The sequence below is a fragment of the Falco punctatus genome (assembly GCF_963210335.1).
Source record: "Falco punctatus genome assembly, chromosome: 9".
Taxonomy (NCBI): domain Eukaryota; kingdom Metazoa; phylum Chordata; class Aves; order Falconiformes; family Falconidae; genus Falco; species Falco punctatus.
The window spans coordinates 54,413,346-54,433,559 of NC_137589.1; the positions used below are offsets into that span (position 1 = coordinate 54,413,346).

The 20,214-nt window shown below is 40.8% G+C and overlaps 1 protein-coding gene across 2 annotated transcripts in view; it reads left to right on the top strand.

Annotated features, from left to right (window-relative positions):
* Positions 1–20,214, top strand: part of GPR107 (G protein-coupled receptor 107) — a gene marked incomplete at its 3' end in the record, with an annotated part of 35,541 nt that extends 15,327 nt beyond the window's left edge. Inside the window, exons 13-18 of one of the 2 annotated variants that reach the window (XM_080402635.1) lie at positions 468–598; positions 2,501–2,544; positions 11,108–11,157; positions 11,901–11,984; positions 12,822–12,946; positions 19,268–20,214. In XM_080402635.1, coding sequence (XP_080258761.1) covers positions 468–598; positions 2,501–2,544; positions 11,108–11,157; positions 11,901–11,984; positions 12,822–12,946; positions 19,268–19,364 — 531 coding nt within the window. Of the gene's footprint in view, positions 1–467; positions 599–2,500; positions 2,545–11,107; positions 11,158–11,900; positions 11,985–12,821; positions 12,951–19,267 lie in introns of those variants that run through there. The other variant, XM_080402636.1, reaches the window with a different exon arrangement.

Here is a 20,214-nt window from a genome sequence, read left to right on the forward strand (position 1 = left end):
TACTCAGCTGCAAAACCAGAAATATATAGTTAGTGTTTGAGGCTCTTACAGAGCTCAGGTATGGACTACAAAATGTGGTCAATGACCAGTTTGAATTATTGGTTTAATTTAGAATAAAGTATTTAAACTGTTTGCTCTGTGTGTGTATGTGGAGTCCTGTTACTGTATTTTAATGAACAGATTTTGCTCTTTTTATCTCTACTGATCAGTAGATTCAGCATAGTATATAACAAAGGACTACTTTCCAAATGTCAGCAGAAATAAGTTCCAATCAATCTTATTTTTGTAAATCCTGTGAAGATACTACTGAACATGTAACTTCCTTGACGTAGAGCTGTGGAAGAATTACTGGTGTTACTGAATGGGCTCTTCCTGCAGCTGTGGAACAGCTTTTGCTGAATTAGCATCCTAAATCTAGTATTACCTTGGAAAGCTTCTGAAACAACTAAGCATGTTTCATCCTGTAGGTACTGGCGAATGTGGCATACATTATCATAGAGTCAACAGAAGAGGGGACAACTGAATATGGACTGTGGAAAGAAATACTCTTCCTGGTGGACTTGCTATGTTGTGGAGCCATCCTGTTCCCAGTGGTATGGTGAGTCACTGTGTGTGTGGTGTGGTTTCTGAGCCCTGATGCCTTGAGCTGTTTCTGAATTAATAGGTATTGACTGTTAGAGCTAAAGGTACTGCCATAGCAAAAAAAGTCAGTCCTTTGGAGTCAAGCATTCTATTAACTTTTTAAAACTGTAACAGTTTTAATGCTTCAATCTTGTGGTGTGGAAGGTGCTTTATCCCCACTTTAACATTTCCAAAGCAAGTGGGGTGGGTGGCGATTTAACTGTGGTCAGCGTGGTGCAGACCATAGATGCTTTTGGAGCTTAGAATTTTGCAGAAGTGTTGACTCTTACATTGAGAAACAGGATTTTTCTTTACTGTCTGAGGCTGGAACCTCAACCTGAGGTTGCAAAGTTCTAAAATGATAGCACTAAGATCAGTGCTGCCTTCCAACAGAGTAGCAGCATTTTTGCTTGACTGTTCAGAAGAAATAATCCCAGGGGAGCATTTCCCTGTCCTTCCTTCCACTCTTCTTGGCAAGGAATAATGTTGGTTATATAAAACTTAACCAAAATGCTGATAATTCAGATAAATACTATTGTTGCTTTTTGCCGGTTAGTCAGAACATTTATCTTGTAAATTTATTTCAGTGTTAATTGGATAAACAGCTGGATTTAAAGGAGGATATGAAGGAGCTTCTGGCTCCTTGATTAGCACAGAGAATATTCTTATTTTTTCTCGAGTATCTCCAGTATTTTTTTCTGAAAGAGTGGATATAAATGTTTAGTAAACATGTCATCGCTCTAGAGTGTAACTCTTGAGTGTTTCAGAGCTGTTTCATAACATATACATAGGTGTGTGTAAAGACACACATTCACATTGCTCAGTAGATGGGAGTAAGCTTCAGCTTGACATGTGAGGGTGGGTTTCTGCTGTCCTTACATTCCCAGTTGTCCTCTGCATAAGGGCAAAACCCTACGCAGTCTTGGTGACCTTCTGCCAAGGCTGGGAAATGTCTTCCAAGAAATTTGCACCACCTGCTTGTCCCTTCCCCTGTTCCAGTGAAAATGCAGCAGTTCTTCTGAAGTTGAAAGCATTTGGGTGTGGTAAATAAATCTGCAGGACTATTAACTGAAATTGTAGAAACTGATTTCCTGTGATAAATGTGACTTCTACAGTCGTAGTTCTTACTACCTAATGCTAGAATCTGTATGTCCTACCTAGTGATATGCTGGTACAAAACTTGCTTTCCATAAAGGAACTGTATCTGAAGAACAAATGCATGTGGGTGAGCTGTTCTGTAACTGTTTGTAGTGTGTAACCAGTGTTCCTGCATTGTCATGGTACCAACATATACTGGCAGTGAAGCCCAAGGCATAATATGCTGCCTCTTTTTCATCTGGATGGTATCACTGCAGCTGGTGGGATGACTCAAGTGAGCAAGGTCACTAAGACTTGGCCCTTGAATTTACATTCCCACAGTGTAGCTTCTGTTACCTAAGTTGCCTATGTAGACATGTAAACTAAGCTGTAATCAACTATTTAAACAAAAAGAGCTTAAAAGAGCAGTAAGATGCCAAGTGCTTGACAGTACTGTGAATAGTAATTCAGCTTAATTGTACAAATAGAAAGCATTATGCTAGAAAATGCCCTGGTTTCTCACTGTGCTCCCTTCTTCCCTCCCACAAAGCGTTCTGTAGGCTTTGACAACAGGCTTTCTTAACCACAAGGAAATACAGATACTAACAGATAACTAACTGCCTGAGCTGGGGGTGAAGTATATGCAGTGCCAAGCACACTAAGCACAGTTAATTGCAAGCATACCCCAGTCATAAAGAGCTAACAAAACTTGTCAATGTTCTGGAGGGGGGGGCTACAGTAAAAAGGGAGTGTAAAACTTACAGCTAATATGCTCATTTAACTTTTTTTTTTTTTTTCCCAGGTCAATAAGGCATTTACAGGAGGCTTCAGCAACAGATGGGAAAGGCAAGAAATCCATAATTTTTTTCCTGTTTTATGCTATATGCCATAAAATAATGCCAGAAATTTCAAACACATGATGCTGATTTAAAATATGTAAACTAAAACTATATACTAGGTTAGTGTCACACTGCTGCTTTTCCTCAGGGGGCTCATGGGAGTAACTTGTGGAAAATTACCTTTTCCATGTATTACTTTGACTATCAGAATTCGTACGTGGAACTCATTCTCTGGTGCTTGCACAGCTCTTGGTGCATGAGCTAAATGTGATATCGAGAGCAAATAATCTTGACAGATGGGCTGCCTTTTCTCACTCAGGTGTTCAGAAGCAGAACTAGAAGTGAATTCTGGAATTGCTGACTGTTAGTCAAAATACACTCCCTTATTTCAATTTCTGCAGAAATATGTTTCTGCCAGAATAGAGGGAAACAAGCCTTGTTATGAAACAAAACATAAATCGGCATTCAGTGTAACACAGTTCTTGACTTGCCCGTGTTTGTACAGCAGCTTAAAGGACTGCTTGTGTAAAGTGAAGTTATGTGTACTGTAGCAGTGAAAATGAGATGATGGATGGAAAGCCAGCCCAAATAATGGCTTCTGTAGTGTGTGTTTTTCCTGCCTTATCTGCTCACTTCTGAATTGGTTCCTCAGTTGGCTGCAGATGCAAGCCACAGAGCATAGCACTGGCTTCGTTGGAAGCAGGCAGCCATTTCAACGTTCTCTCACTCGGTGGCTTACCCTTCTTGAAGATTTATTTCTAGAAGGTCCTTTGTTGGCAACATCCTTTCAACCCAGTCTTATCCTTTAACTCATCTCCTCTTTCTGGAGATAGCCTCCTAGGTCTGGATGCTTCATCCAGTAATTTCCTTCGTTTCCACTGAGACTTTGACATTTCAGTGCAGATTGCCTCTGTAGTCTAGTAGATGCACTATAACACTGGATACTGAACTCGGCCCTGTGCAGGCCACAGATTAGGTCTTCCCTTGCCATCTGTTAAATTGAAACAATACTTAAGGTGAGCCCAGCTGTTCTTTTTTGAGATTCCAAGCTGTTTAAAAAAAAAAAACAACAAACCCCACCCAAACCCACCACCATACACAGAAAACCCCCAAACCTAAAGGGGGGGGAAATATTAATTTCTAATAGAAACCAATGCAAAAGAGGTTAGCGTTGATAACAGAACATTAATGTTGTTGGTAGCTTTCTCATCAGTGTGTTCACATGGGTTCAGACACATTCACTGATGGATTCGCTTTACCTTGTCTACTAAGTGTATCTGGAGCTTATTTTACACATAAAAGCATATTTTATGTCCTTACTGTTAAAAAGTTTGCTTAAACCTAGACATTCCCTGAAGCAGTCTTTCTTCTGAACTGGAGACTTCGCGTATGTTAGGCCTGGTTCTTAGGTGAGGCCACTGTGAGTGACTGCAAATAGAGCTCGGCCTCCCTGTAACTAAGGCAGAACTGCAGGGTGGCAGTGGATCTGACTTCTGACACTCGGCACTCGGCAGCTACTGCTCCGAGCTGGGGCACAGAACTCGTCGATCTCTGTGGCCTCAGGTGACCGTGCCGTGTCTACCTTGCGCGTGATGGCTCTTACCACGAGATGGTGCTATGGAGTCCGTTTAACTTCAAAACGCTGCACGAAGGGGAAAAGGTGGCCAGTGTCAAGGACCTGTTGTAATGGGTGAAGTCCAGATCTGAAACCAATCCCTTCTGAAGGATGCATTGTAGTCTATAAGGGAGGTAACAGAAAACTGTGATCTGACAAGAACCCGTTGTGTCTCTAGCTCATCAGTGCTATGCATATCTCTGAGGGACTGTTCTTAGTCCTCTGTTTTGAATTGTTTTCCATGAGTGATGGCACTCTTATCATGAATGTTGCTTGTGGATCACCTACTGCTGTTACCACGTTTTGCCTACTGATATTATCATCTGGCTGTGCAGATCCTGAAGGTTCTGTAATTGTCTGTTGGAAGGGACTTGGCAGCTGTGTTAAGCTACACTAATAATAAAAGAATAGCTAAGGAAAAAATCTTCAGGGAAAGCATTGCATAGGCTGGCAGGAGATTTGGGCCAGGACAGCCACAGTGCTGGGACTCACTTGTGAAGTACAATGTGGTTAGTATGTTTAGAGGCTGTTGATGGGAGCACATGCGGAGCAAGTGAATGGAAATGTGATGGTTGAAGCAGAATGTTACCTAATGTCTTGCTGCTAGTATGCCTGGTTGAGAATACCAAAAGTGTGATTTGGTTGCACTGTAATAGGGTAGGGAACCGGGGTCATTTAGCCTGGAGAAAAGGAGGCTCAGGGGAGACCTTATCACACTCTACAGCTACCTGAAAGGAGGTTGTAGTGAGGTGGGTGTTGATATCTCTGCCTAAGTAATAAGTGATAGGACAAGAGGAAACAGTCTCAAGTTGTGCCAGGAGAGGTTTAGATTGGAAGGTAGGAAAAAATTCTTAACCTAAAGCGTTGTCAAAAGCATTTGAACAGGCTGTCCAGGGAAGTGGTGGGTTGAGTCACCATCCCTGGAGGTACTTAAAAAGACACGTAGATGTGGTACTTGGGGGCATGGTTTAGTGCTGAACTTGGCAGTGCTGTGTTAACGGTTGCACTCGATGACCTTAAAGGTCGTTTCCAACCTAAATGATTCTATGATTGTGTTAGGCTATCAATGAATAGTCTTGTCACCAGCATTATTTATTTTTTTCCCCACAGCTGAAGATAGTTTTCTCCTGAGGTGGTAAAAACTACTGGATCTTCTCACATGCAGTTTAATACTGCATTGCCTGCCCTGTGGTTAAAGCAGATGGAATCTTACACAGTTTTTTAGTCAGACTGCCTGTTGCTTGCTAGGATTTGTCTACTGTTACCTCAAAGGTTGCTTTCCCTGTTCTCTCACACAGAAATCATTAACTTATAGGTTGTCTTGGAGAGTTATATACTAAAAATTCAACAGTTGTTTCTCCTGGCACTGAGCCTTCTGGTGACCTCCTTGCTGGTGAGAAAGACCTAGGGACAATTATTTTTGCTTTCTTGCATCTATTAGAACTAACAACTCCAGGACTTCATGGCTCAGGATCTTGATAGTGTTTCCTGACAGTCTTGTCTTGTCCTCTTCCAGCTACTTCACACCCTGTTTATTAGATACCATTCCCTTGGGTGAAGTGCAGCCATGACGGTTGTGTGACTAGACTAGAAATGTAGCAGAAGGCTGGTTGGATTACCAGTCTTGTGGTCTTTAACAGCTGTGCTTGTCATAGGCTTTGTATTAGCAATGTACAATTATTAAAAAGTCTTGTTATAAGTAGCAGTGATTTGGAGTCACTAGTTAATGGTCATTTAAAGTTTATTTTGCTTTGGGTTTTTTTGAGTTGTTTTGTTGTGGGTTTTTTTTAAAGTTTTCTAGAGGAATTGACCTAAAGCCATAATTATCCAGGGAGACCTTAAATCCACAGATACTGTGGATAGGTGGCAGAGAGTAGGCATGGCACAGTGATAGAGCTGAGTTTGAGCTGCCTGGTTGTTTGCTTTTTTCCTTTGAAGGTGATCTTTAAAGTAAAATATCTGACCTACACAGCCTTCTTATCTTGCACAGCAGTGGGCATAAACATCCCATTTTTAGAAGCTTTTCTTCTTCCCCTTTTAAAATCAACCCTTCAGACTTAAGTACAGCTATTTGGTCTGCCACTGTATGTTTTCTCAGATGGGAGCCTATGTCCTCTGTCCATTTCTAGATCTGCATTACAAGTGTCTTGCAGATTTAATGAAATCAGCCTTGCAAACTGAACTAGGAATGTTTGGACAGAAAAGCTGCTCAACTACCACTACCTTGTTTACAGATATCACAAGAAAAAAAAGAGATGGAATAAACTTGAGGGTTTTTTGGTTTTGTTTGGAACTGAAAGTTGTATGTCACTGGACTTCTCAAATGTCGTAACCTACTCTTGTGTATCATGTAATCTGCTGTTTGGAGGAGGAATAGAGGGCTGGAAACACCACTGCAGTTTTGATCTTTTTGTGCCTCTGTGTGTGTCATAAGAGATGTGAAACTCTGTGCAGTCTGATCATGAATGGTTAGGTATTTTCCTGAAGCACTGCAGCATGTCATAGTTGGCAGCAGAATTAGGGTAAATACATTGCAGTGTGTAGCTCACAGGCAACATTCCCTGCGTGCTGTGCAGTGGGCAAATGATGATTAATGCTTTTGTGCTTGCCCTCATGTTAGGAAAAACCATTTGTTTGTTGTTCAGTGTCTTCTTGCTTCTATACCAGGAAAATGCTGTGAACAAAGAGCCTGGTCCTGCATGATGCAGACGACCTTCTGCTCAGCTGAGCTTAGCAGATGCTGGAGGCAATGGCTCTGTGGAGACCCATGCCAAAACACCTCCACACCAATCCAGTGAGGAGGGGGGTAGCGCAGGAGTAAACATGCTGTAGGTAGTACATAGGCATCTCAAACCTTGAGATAGAGCTTGGTGATTTAAGTGTCAAGACCTCAGTGCATAGGGCTGGAAAGTTGGGAAATGTTGAGGAATTCAGCGGGCCTACTGTGTTCCAGTATATCACTTCAGGTGCCATCTGGGGTTGATGTAACAGTTACGTGTTGGAGATACATTGCTTATCTTGTACACCGGACTTTCTTCTGACCCTGGTGAGGAAGATTAACTGGTCTGTGATTAGCTAATCTGTGCCACCTTCTCATGCATGACACCAAGAGTTACTGTATGTGTTTGCTTGACCTCTTCTTTCTAGTGCAGGAATGCTTTTAAGCAAAGTACTGTAGAGATTATAGAGCTATACTTCTCAGAGTTACTGGAGTTTCTTTTTGAGGCCTAGATCTACATGTGTGCCTTCATTCTTGAGAAGAATAGAAAACTTCTGTTTTACTATTTGGTAATGGCATAGATTGCATCTCAAATGCACCAGAGTTCGTATAGCATGCAAAGCAGCGTAGAAATATTCTTAGCTGTACTTCAGTGGGTTCACTAAAGATGCGTTATGGTTTGCCCTTGTGTACTGTATGGCCTGGACTTGAGCTCCCTATGCCCTCAGCTGCAGTTCTGTTATTGTCGTTACATACATATTCTAAAAAGCTCAGACCTAGTCATCAAAAAGCTATTGTCTGATGGTGTGCAAGGCTGTAGCATATGGTCTGATTTTCTTTTTCCCCCATCTTACAGGCTGTCTCAGAATTTGAAATTGGCATGGGGCAATCTGAAAGATACAGTGGTACACTATATTTTGATCGATGCCAATCAGGCTGTTGCAGACACAGGCTGTTAAAGTAAATGGTGATAGAGAGGTGAGACTGAGGGAAGCAAGATATAGATGCTGTTCTAAACCTTTCCAGGAGGATGGCTTGTATCTTCTTAATTACTCTTTGAAAGAGATGGAACACAAGTGTGAATTCTGTTGTAAAACCTTTGGTAGAAAGTCTCTGTTTGAGTGTAGTTTTTTTTTTTTTGTTTTGTTTTGGTTTTTTTTGTTCTTTGCAGTTAAGTACTGTGCCCTGAAGAATAGTTAGCATATTCCAAACATAAATTTACCCAACCTTTACTGCATACTGTGATTGCTGCTGTGTTATCACAGCTTCACAGGTTGGGGCTGCAAGTGATTCAAGTTCTAAGTGACAGCTGTTGGCCTAGCCTCTCTCCTTGTAAGTGTTGCTGTCGGTGTCTGGACTTCCAGGCTAAGGTGAATTGAAGTCTGTCCAGCAAAGTGAGACTCAAGTATTACAGCTTGGAGTGCATTCAGCTTGCGAAGAAGCAATTCACAGGCTGCTGATGCCAAATAATAATGATTTTAGAATTTCTCCAGAACAGTGTGCTATAACTTTGAGCTGTTTTAAAAAAACTGGCAGAACTTTTTAGACATGCGTTAATACTGACTTTACTATCTGATAGTGGAGAGAAGTATTCCTTAAGTTGAGGCAGCTAGAGGAGAACACCTAATTGTCATAAATGAGCAAACCGGTGTCCAGAGGTGGCTCTTCAGTCTTTCTACTTGGGGTGGGGGGTGTCCCTCTTACTTATCTAGGATGGCTGAGTATGGGAAATAAGGATATCAGGATATACTAACTTCCAAATCTTTGGTATTGATTGAGTAGGTGAGATCTTGAGCTATGCTCCATCAGCTGGGAAAGGTGGCAATATGACATGTCAGATGGCAGCCAGATCTTTGGCTTCATATCCTTTCTTTGTATGCACTGCATGAATCAACAGAAATGACTCCTCAACTCACTCAGTGGTTGACAGTAAAGCACTGATGGACTGACTGGCAGTTTGAATCACAGCTGTTGAGTTGGTGTTGCTTTAACCTACAAAGCCTAGTAATTCTCATGGCCTGTCACTGCACCAGTTGGTGGCAGTTCTTGAAGATAGATGCCTTGAGTTCGAAATAGATCCTCCTGTATACAAACCAGTGTATGGTACATCACAAGATCTTCATGGTCATACTTAATGTTGCTCTCCTTTAAGACAGTATTGCTTCCCTGCATCATGATTTAATGAGCTTGTCCTATGTATTTACTTGCTTTAATCTTTCTCCAACTGTATTATGAAAAGCTTTTAACACTAGGTTGTCTGGCAGAGCCCTAGACTCATTAAAATCTGCAAGTTTTTGCTTTTTAAGTATGGGAAGCTAGCTTTTGCAGGGGATGGAAGCGAGGGAGAAGTAGCTTACCAGTGTCTTAGGGCTGATTTAGCTACTAAGAACTTAGTTAGATTCTTGTTCTAGCAGTTTTAAGTGTTGCCATTTGTTGCCCAGTGAAAGTGCTCAGTGCTTCACTGCTGGTACTCAACAGGTGCAAGTCTAGAACCTGAGCACTGCTTTCTGGGGTCCAGAACTGTATATTGCGAAGTAGGTGCTATTCTGTGTTCAGGTTTTCATGTTGTAGTCCAGGAGGGAGTGTCCTCCCAAATCTGTGAGATGGTGTTCCTCTGCCATATTGTGCTGTAAGATTGCCCCTAATCTGATCGGTGTTCAGATGAGTGTTGCACAGTAAGAGCTTTAGCTTTATGGAACCGAACTTGGTGTTCCTTCACAAATAAGATTTGGTTGGGTTTTTTCCCCCTCTTGAGCTCTGGCTCTGCTTTCTCTTACTGGTCTGCCCTGTGCTCTGTCAAAATTTCAACATCCTGTTTGGGAATATGTAGAAGCCACTAGCCAGCACTAAATCAAAACTGCTGTTAGCTTAGTTTGATCTACCTGTCAGTCAGTTGATGCCTTGTGTTAGTCAGATGCTGTTGTTTTAGTACATCTGCTGGAGGAGGGCTTGTATCTGTCTCAGTGTCTATAGCTTCCAGTGGTTCTCCTGAAACCACTTGATCTCTAGTTTATACAAAGTAGGTTTATAACAGAATGTTGTCTGTCTTCACTGTAGCTTATGTAGTGAGAACCTGCGAGAGTTTGTGCTGCATCTGACATTACAGTTCTGTAAGAAAAGCTTTGTTGTGTTTGCCACAGGCAGCGAAGCATTTCTTGCGTAGCTGTTAGCCCTCCTCTTCCTGATGTGTAATACTGTATTTTGTACTGTTGTGAACCTGGAAGACCTGACGTGCAAATACATGCATCCTTTTATAAATCTGCTTTTTGCAGTAAGTGATTTCTGTGAGGGAGTGCAGGTGAACTTAAGCACAATGTGTTGCACTTCCACATCTCATTAAAAAAAATGAGGGCTCGGAGGGAATACTAGTAAGTGTGGCAGTATTTTCTAACTGGCAGCTCATGTTCATGGGCTCTGAATTGCACTTCTGTATGCTGTCAGCATGTCTTGGAGTCTTTGTCTCTCTTGTCACGAAAGCACCAGGAGTCTGTATTTGTAATCATGCTGCACCTGTAAAACCTGACTCTCAAACCAGAGTTGACAGCTGTTCCATCTGGTTGTTGACCTCTGCTTGTTCACCTGAATATCTGCTGTGTTCCTCAAGAGCTGATGTAATCTGTCCAATAAACATAGGTTAGCCTGGGGCCTTAGCTTACACAGTTTGTGACTGAAACACATGCATTTGCTATGAGAACTATTTCACCTGTTAAGTTGTGACTGAGCTACAAGTGACAGGCAATACTACTTAGATGTTAAAATACTTCTGCTGTTGTTTGACAAGAGCCAGTGGTTCCCAGAGCCACGATTACCTCAAAGTAGCTCGGGCCAGCTGAAGGCACGGAGCAGGTCAGGCAGTACTATAGTAAAGGTACAAAATTTCTAGGAGACAGTGTCAAGTGGCGTGGCCTTTCTGGCCCGAGTGAGGTGACAGTATGTAGTTGGCTATATACAGATAGAGGAAGGTTCTTTATTGGTAGAGTGTATGTATATAAAATTCAGTGTGAATGTGATCTGAGTTGCCTTTTCAAGAGGAATTCACCCCAACCTACAAGTTGTCCAGTACATAGACACATAAGAGTGGCGTTCCTCAGAGTCCCCAGTGGGCTATGGGTCAAACCTGTCTAGTCAGGGATTGCCAGAGTCCTAGTCTTGACCACTTGCCTACCTTGCAGACAAGCATCAAAAGAAACTCTCATTTTAACAATATTCTGATGGACTTTTGTGTTCTCTTGATAGCTGCCATTAACCTAGCAAAGCTGAAGCTGTTTAGACATTACTATGTTATGGTAAGTAAAAAACCTTTATGCATACATAAAGAGCACTTAAAAGCCATTCAAGCCTTTTGATGGATTACTTGTTGGAAGCTACTGTAGGTGGTGGATGTGGTAGAGATGTTCCTAGTTCTGGGGCAGTGCTGTGCTTTGGCATCTTAGTCAACTGGGTTACAATCCTCAAAGCAGCTTTATTTCTTTTTCTAGTTGTATCTTTCTGTCTATCTTTGAAGTGGTTCCAGCCATTTGTAATGGTTGATGTTTTCCTCTGGAGACAGCTTGAGCTGCCGGTTGAATTGATGGGCTTGAGCAATGTACTGTAAACTTGCTAAAAATTAGACTTGGGCCCAAGTGGTGCCTTGAGATGCATGTGTGCAGTTTCTGATTGTCATTAGGAGCTGTGAGCATATCTCCCAAGAGAACGTAGGCTTCTTAATGATTTCCAACAGCCTCATTTCAGACTCTTATAAGTGGTAAGAGTCATAAATTACAATTGGATTCTTCAAGTTCTACAAAACTGTAATACTTAAAAGTGTTTCCTGCTGTAACTTAAACATGTTCGCAATAGCTGGAGTCATTTGGGTATTCAACAATCAGTAGAGCCCTCAGCCTGTATCTTCCATATATTTATTGAGGAGCATAATAAGGCTAGTCTGGCATGAGTTGTCTGGGAATTGCTTGAGCTATTTCTCTGGAAAAACAGGTTCTATAAGGGTGATGCTATTGCTCTCATCATGGTTTCTTCTTTTCCTTCCCAGATTGTGTGTTACATTTACTTCACACGGATCATTGCAATTCTCATAAAGATTGCTGTTCCATTCCAGTGGAAATGGCTATACCAGGTATTTGTCAGCAAAGGAAAATACATCCATTCCTTGATATGTTTTTTCTTTTTGCTATTATTCTTTAGATATAACTGCACTAAAAAAATAATCCAGTGCAAATTGTTTGTCATGTTATAGTAGAACATCTCAAAGCACAGTGCTGCACCCTGTCTCCTCCTGATTTTTATCACTGATGTGCCTGAAGTGGCAAGAGTATATTTTTAGTTTTACATTTGTCCAGCAAGGCTGCTGGATTATACATGAGATGTCTAAAAGTAATTGCATTATTGATTTTTAGTCTTTCAATTTAAAAATGTCTGAAGGAAATTAATCAAGAACATAAAAAGAAGAAAAAAAAATCAGTCAGGTTTGCCCTGTGTAATTGAGGCCCCAGGGAGCCAGTGAAATAGGCTTTCACTCTTCTATCTACAAGGCTTTATTTATCTATCTATTTATTTATTTATTTAGAGTGACTTTTAAACATTTGGTTTCTTAACATGTAATCCAAGTAACCGTGCAGGGAGTCTATGGAACACATGAACTGTTGAAAATACAAAATAATGTAGGGATGACTATTCCCCCCTTTAAAAGCCAAGTCTTGCCATAGTTATTTAAAAGCAGTGGAGTGATGGCTAGAACTGTAACTGTATTTAAAGTGGCAGGGACAGCTGAAAGAACAAAGGGCTTGACAGCCTTTAGCCTGGGATTAATGATAACAGGACGGTAATTGCTTTGTTATTTCTGCCATAGCAGGGGCCTCTTGGCCTTTAAATCTTGAACCTTATGAATGAGGATAAATGTTTCATGACCATGAAGGATTACAGGAGTGAACTTAAATCGTGTTTTTACTTGCAGCTGCTGGATGAAATGGCCACACTTGTATTCTTTGTACTCACTGGGTACAAGTTCCGTCCAGCATCAGACAACCCTTATCTACAGCTCTCTCAAGACGATGAGGATGACTTGGAGATGGAAGCTGTGTAAGAACCCCTCCCCACCTTTTTTTTTTACCTCCTCTCTTGATTTGAGAAAAGTAATGTTCAAAAAGAGTTTACTTTCATCTCTCTAAATCCTTCTTTCGAGAAAGATTAGGATCTGCCCATATGTTTAAAGATGAGGTATCTATTTAGTGTGTATTCAACTAACAAAGAGATTTCTGATATGCATAGGAGCCTCTAGGTGGATATGGCAGTAATGTGGAATAAGATGGTAAAGGTTTTCATGGGGCAAAAAGGTGCCCTTGAAAATATAAAATAAAAAAGCTTCTGTGTTCAATCTGTGTTGCTGAATGCTGAACCTTACAGATTGTTAAAGCTTCATATTTAAAAAAAACCAAAGAAAAACACCAAACCAACGACAAAAACTAACTGCTAATCTACAGACTATAAATAAGCATGGTGTCACATCCGATCTACCTTGACATTCAGCCTGTAGCTTTGAAGAAATTTATTTTAACACTCAGCTGAGGAGATGGATTTTTACCAATAGTCTTCCCTGTTCTATTCCTTGCTGCTAAACCATGAGGCGCCAATAGGACCTGAGTTAGTCTGGAGAAATTATAAAGTAGGGCTCAGCCTAAGTCCCTGTCATTCTCTTTGCAGTGGTTTTCTGAGGACTTAAAAAATGAGTGGTATTTCTGAATCTGTAATAGAAACTGCCCTAAGAAATTCAGCATGCTAAAAGCATTGAATAGAGCTATGATTGCCACAGAGTCTGTTGCCTTAACAGGAGCAGAGCTAACCTAATCTCTCTAGTAGTTACACGTTTCATGCACAATTGTATTTCATGTACAGGCTCAAAAGCCTGTTCCTAAGAATTTTTCCAGTTTGGCAAATCACTTCTACTTGATCTGGGGTGAAACAAAGCAACACTTACAATTTTTATTGTAAGTGCCAAAACATAAAAAAAAGTCAGAGTGTGTTTGCCCTCATGGTTAGCTCAGAAGGGAATGGATGTTATTGTGAAATTGCTACAAGGGGGTTTGAATCATAGAATCCACCTGAAATGTCATGCAAGTGGTTTAATTTCTTGTAAGTATCTCTAGTAACAAAGATCTTTCCAGATGCTTAGCTATTTTTGCTTTGGATCCATAAAATCTGTCATTGCACAAGTGGAATCCAACTAGTGGGTAGTGACCTTAAAATCACTGTCACATACAGGTGTTTAAATGGTTTATGTAAGAAACTGGTTTCAGTTTGGAAGCTGGTAAGTAAACATCCACATCAGGAAGGCATGGTCTGAACTGGAAGATGTGGTAGGATTTGTGTTTATACAGAAACAAGCTTTTTTCTTTTTTGCCTGTTAGAGTGAATTTCAACTTTGTTACATGCTTAATTAATTTTTACTTGAGCTTTTTTAGGACTAATAATATGGCACCTTTCATGTTTAGCAATTTCAGTAAATTAGAGAAGCTTCTAAATTTGGGAGAATCTGCCAGAAATAAGCGGGAGAAAGTTTAATGAACTAATGAAGTGATTTATATCTCGCCATAGTGAAATAGACATTACTAGAAACTTGAGGATCAAAGTTCCTTGTGGACCTTCTCCTAATAAGACATTTTGCTCTTTGCCTTGGGAGTTTTCATTGTTGTGCCTTGGGAGTTGTTCCCCTTAGGCCTGCTTGAATTTTTCTCATCTGATTCACCAGAAGTTTTGCTCTATTTGGGTGCTTGGTATGGTGTAATCTGTGTCTTGTTCTCCCTTCCCCAGCTGCATCAGGGAGGTGAAGTTTGCATGTATTTGTAAAGCGTGTGTATACACAATCTGTGACAGGTGAAGCACTGCAATGAAAGTGTATTGAATTTCTTGTTGACTTGGCCTTGCTGCTCCTATTTTTGCTTTTATAAATACTAAATGGTGTTTCTGTAGGGGAAAAATATCAAGGCTTATTTGAGCAAGTGACTAAGTGCCTGACAGCATCCTGACTAACCATTGCATGAGTGTGTTTTGTCTCTTATGTGATAAATACCCACTTGTCTTCAGAGACTGTGGCAGAAGTTAAAAGCCTGCAAACTTCAAACTTCATGGTGTTCTGCCATGTCTTATTGCCAGGTTTTATGGTGGTTTTCCTCTCCCAGAGGGTTTTTGTTAAAATCAGGCTCTTCAAAACATTTGCTGCAGAAGCAGTCAGTTTCTTTAGACTCAACTTTCCTATGAGCCAACACAGGAGATAGCCGTGAGGTTACCAAGCTTGTTTTCCAGACTTGCTTGTCTTCCAACAAAAAATAGGACCTTTTAAGCATAGATCTTATGCCTGTTTTCATGCAGCGCAAACTAGACAAAGCTCAGTCTGGCAGTAAACGTAAAAATTAAGGGTAGTGTGGAAATCTGCAAGCTTTCAAGAAAAATCCAAAGGCTAGGGTGTCTGAGATAGAAGCAACATAGGGCACAGATCCTTCCTCTGTAAGTTCTTGCAACTTTCAAAAATAAATTATAAATCAAGAACAGCAAAGGGAGCTTGTAGTCAGTCTTTTCAGCTAACACAGCTACGTCTTGGGAGAAAGCATCCACAAAAGTTACAGGACTTTCTCTTCGGTTATAACAAGCTCAAAAGAAGCTGTCCTGGTGGAGAGTATAAATAAACCTGAACTAAGGACCAGTCTGTTCTTTTTCAAGTAGGGTCAGTAGCCATTCATCATCAATAAAGTGGCTTTCTGTGTGTTCTGTGCTGGGCAGCCTCTTGAGCCCACTCTGTCAGTATGCGGGCTTGTTGCTGACAGTTTGTTAGATTACAGTACTCTGAAAAGGTGCAGCTACACTTGCCAGAAAGAGTTGTCAGGCTTCCAGTCCTAATGCTGTTTCTGGGGCATGAACACAAAAATATGAAGAGTACAATTAAATGAGGTGGGGGTGAGGAAGGGAAAAGGAAGCAGGTTTGGTTTTTTTACTGAGCCAGTAAAATAACTTACTACAAGTTTGCTTTAAATGTTAGGTACCAAAGCATGCTTTTTTTTTTTTTTCCCCCATACAGATCTTGGTGGAGAAGATGTTCATACATGTATGTGGGGTTAAGATATTTCCACTGGAGGGGGAATTGCAGGAAAAGTTTTGTTCTCAGTTTGGTAAATCCATCTTGCTGAGTGCATGGAGACTAGCTTTGTCTTTCCTTAACACCCAAAACAGCCTCAACATAGTGAACCGTTGTGGTAACACTGATCTACCTTTGTTTATGCCTTGGGATGTGGAGTTTCTCACTGTACCATGAGGCAATCTATTCTGTGCTGAGACTGGAAGTCCTGTTTGCCTGCTTTTCTCTGCTTTCTCTCAAGTTGTGCTTTGTGGCAGACTGATTCATGATGCTCTGTTAGAAGTGATTTTCTTCACCTAATGTATTTCCCATGCAGAGATCAGCTTTTTTGCTCAATGGCTGATCAGTTTTCACACCAGTTTGCAAGAGCTTGTGAAGGCTGGCTGCTGGCAGTGTTGCAGTGTTTCTTTTTGGACAAAAAAATCCCAAAACAAAAAACCACACAAACTACCACCAAAACAGAAGAGACAGCTGGGATCTGCCACTGCAGGGCTGAAGATGCTTTTACATGTTTAGCCATTCCTTGATACTTTGGATACAATGCCAGGGGTGGGAAAGAAAACTGAAGTTTCCACAGCACGTACTGCTGTGCAATGGAGTGTTCAGGGAACTCCTTCCGTGCTTCATTTGTGATAGGTATCCCTCTGACAGCCACAAAAAATTCTCTCTGTAGAGGGGTGGTTTAGAGGGAAGGATTTGTTGCATTTTAACTGCTGCTAGTTTGTAGACTAGAAATGCAGCTCAGCAAACTGCAGGCAAGGAGCACTTACTTGCAGTATTGCAGTTCAGAACTGAAGTCCTGAGACTGCTCAGAGGACTAGAATGAGAATTGCAGCATCCTTGGTCTCAGTGCTGATAGCCTTATTTTACTGGGTACTAAAATGTGTTGACTGAACTGATTTTGAGAGGGTGAGGAATTGCCCATTGTAGACAAACAATTTAAGAAAATGGTGACCCAAGAGCTACACTACATACTTGTTGTGAGACAAGAACAGCGCTCATCAGATGGTCTTTACCTTTCACTATTGAGGAATCCACCCTGAAGTCTCCCAGTTCTTTGCTGTCGTGGTGGAAGGTAAATGGCTTCTCTGGTAACAAATAACATGACTTTACCTGGCTGTGTTTTCAGTATGTAGCTGTCTATACATTCATGGAGGAACAGGACAGGACAAAGTGGATTGTCCCCTCTTAGGCATAACCTCTTATTGCTTTTGTCATCATCTTGGTGTGCAATGGGTTTGTAATTGTATTAGAGTGCAATGCTAAAATCTAGGCTGTGTGCCAGGTGAGATCTTACAATAGCTGTGAGTCGGGTGTTAGGGCTACTTTGGTGTCGTGTAAGTGTAAAACACCTATTTATATATGTCGGTATGTCTGTTGTTGCGTTGCTATGTTAGTTGCTCATTTTTTGATTTGTAGTCCATTGTAATCTTAGCTTCTCCCTGAAGTTTTAATACTTAACCCCTTATTCTGTAATTATGAAGTTTGATTTCTGAAGTATACACTTTGTAGCTGTCTCTGCATTGCCCCGTGTTTTTCAAATGAAATTTTTGATTTGTCAGAATCTTTCTGCATTCTTGTCCCATTCTCAAATACGTAGCTGTTACTGTGTTCTGCAGATTTAATAAGCAATTCTCTATTCCATTACCCAGGCAATCACTGAAACTGTTGAATAGAAGTGAACCCAGGACAGACCTCTCTGGAACCACACTCGGTGTTCTTTTATTTTTGACAGGAAACAATGAAGTACATCTCAAAGTGTGCTTTTCCAACTAGTTATGCATCTGCTTTAGTTGTCTGGCTCATGTTTCCCCAGATTTTTTTCTTGTGTGACTGGGGAAAACCTTTGTCAACAGAAAGGACTTAAGAGATCTACGTGTTCTTTGTACTGATGAGCTTGATGTGATCTTTTCAAGGCAAATGTTTACTGTTTACTAATTTCATTTTTCTCCTTTAAGCAATCTGCTTACTCTTCTCCTTTTTTTTTTTATTTTTATTTCAATAGGGAATAAAGCTGCTACTTGATCTGTACTCTCCTGACCCTTTCCCTATTCCCTTAAACACAAGCTCATCTAGGCCCACTCTAAAGATTCTGAACCACTGAGGATCCCAGTACTGCGACTGCTAGTGAGTCACTGAACACACCAGTTTGAGTAAATTATTTTTACAGTACATGAACAGAAGCTGATACCTAACATGGAACTAAGGGCGTTATCAGAAGAGTGTATCTGAAGATTACTTCTCTAGGGTGATACTGTGAAAATGTTGTTAGCTAGTCTGATCAAATAAAGTATTCTTACATGGTAAATGGCAGGTGAAAGCACACAAAGACTGACAGCAGCATCTTTGAACAGGACAGGTTTATGTATGTTTCCAGTCATCCCTTGTGAATGCACTGAGCTATTGACGTTCTTGCTTTCAGCATCCCAGACAACCTTTGTAGCACGTGTGTGGGGAAAAAATACCTGTATGGAATGAGAATCACATCATGCAAATGTCTTGTGCATGCAAATAGCCTGTTATGTATAGCAACAGAAAAAGCTACTGGGCTGCAGAGCTCATTGGATAGCTAAGGTGGCTCTGAGGGGAGTGGTGCTGTTCTGGCTGGATAAAGTTCAGTGTGCTTGATGTTTGAACAGGATTATGAGGCTTTGTCACGGCAATCTGACCGTTGAACTACAAATCCAGAATTGGATGGTATAATAAAGGATGAGCACTCTTCTGGTTTTTTGCTGTTGATTAATTTTGCTATTAACAGGAGTTGGTGTGCATTAAGCTAATAAGGTTCATTTGGAGCGCTGTCCGCTATGTGTGCATTTGTATATGTTGTACCCATAAAAAACATTGCAAATGCAGAAGAAAGTCTTCAATGCACAGAATTAAGGGTGTTCAGGTGTGTAGCAAATTTTTTTTTTAAAAGCAAGCTGCTCAAACTTTAGCAAATGAACACCTGGTTTAACTGTTTAACCACACCTGCTATCTTTTCTCAAGTATGAGCAAATATTACTTGCTGGTTTAATTTAACAATAGATGGGAAGGGCCTTGAGGCTCTCCAGGACAGTGGCCTTGCTCCCAGCACTCATCAGTGTTGCGTACGAGATGATAGCTGGCCCGCAAAATGGTAGTAATAGGAGAGATTGAACATTGAGACTATTAGGCCTTGGTAAACACCTGAGAAGTGTTACTTGATATGCGCAAGAAGACAAGCATGGGCTATTGGTGAAATGGATGGTACAGTTCATGTTCTGTTCTGATGTTTCTTCCTTTTCTTCCAGGGTGACAACTTCTGGAATAATGGAGGGCATGAAGAAGGTCAAGAAAGTGGTGAATGGTTCAGCAGAGCCACAGGGTGAATGGGAAAGCACAGCATGATGGACTGGACTAAGGCAGCACTTTCAGAGACACTTTTTTAATTTATTAATATTACTCTCAGTGGAAAGGGAGCAACTAGCACTTCCCAACATTGAAACTGCAGAGTGGGGTGTGTCTAGGGAGAGCAAAGCAGTGCAGAAATATACCTGTTCCTCTGATCATAAGAAACGGGATTTTGTGGTACCTGCAAGGAGTGTAAAGCTTTCCTAGGGATTTTTGGGTAGCTTATGCTTTTTTTTTCTCCTTTCTGGAGTGGTTAGGTATTTTGAATTGTTTGCAGTTGCGTTCTTCAGAACGTGAAGAATACTGATGTGAAGAGACACCTTTAGTGTGTATGTAAGGTATGTATTTTATATAATGCACATATATATATATATACACACACGCTCGCTATGTAACACGTATACTGGGAATTGCAAAGCATGTCAGAAGGTGGGAAAAGAAGACAAGAGAAGTAAATACTTTTTTTTCTTTTTATAAACTCTCCTTTTGCTGCAAAACAAATGAGTAGAAAAAACGCAGTTATTTGAGAGACTAAATAGGGTATGGTATCAGATGACTTCTGCAACTACTCATGTTAGTGGGAAAGTTGGTAAGTATCTTCTTGTCTTATCCATGCAGGTATCCATTTGAATGTGTCGGGTTTTTAAATGTATTGCTATACAGGAAGCAAGTGACTGTTCTTTGTTAAAAGCAGTAGCCTGTAATGCAATAAGCAGTTGTGTAAATTCTCCGCTGTTTATGGAGTTGTTCTTGATTCACACCCATCTGACGAGAAGTACACAAGAGGTGTAAGACTGATGCTTGCTTTTTAGGGGTCTGCCATTAAACATTTAATTTCAAGCTGTGA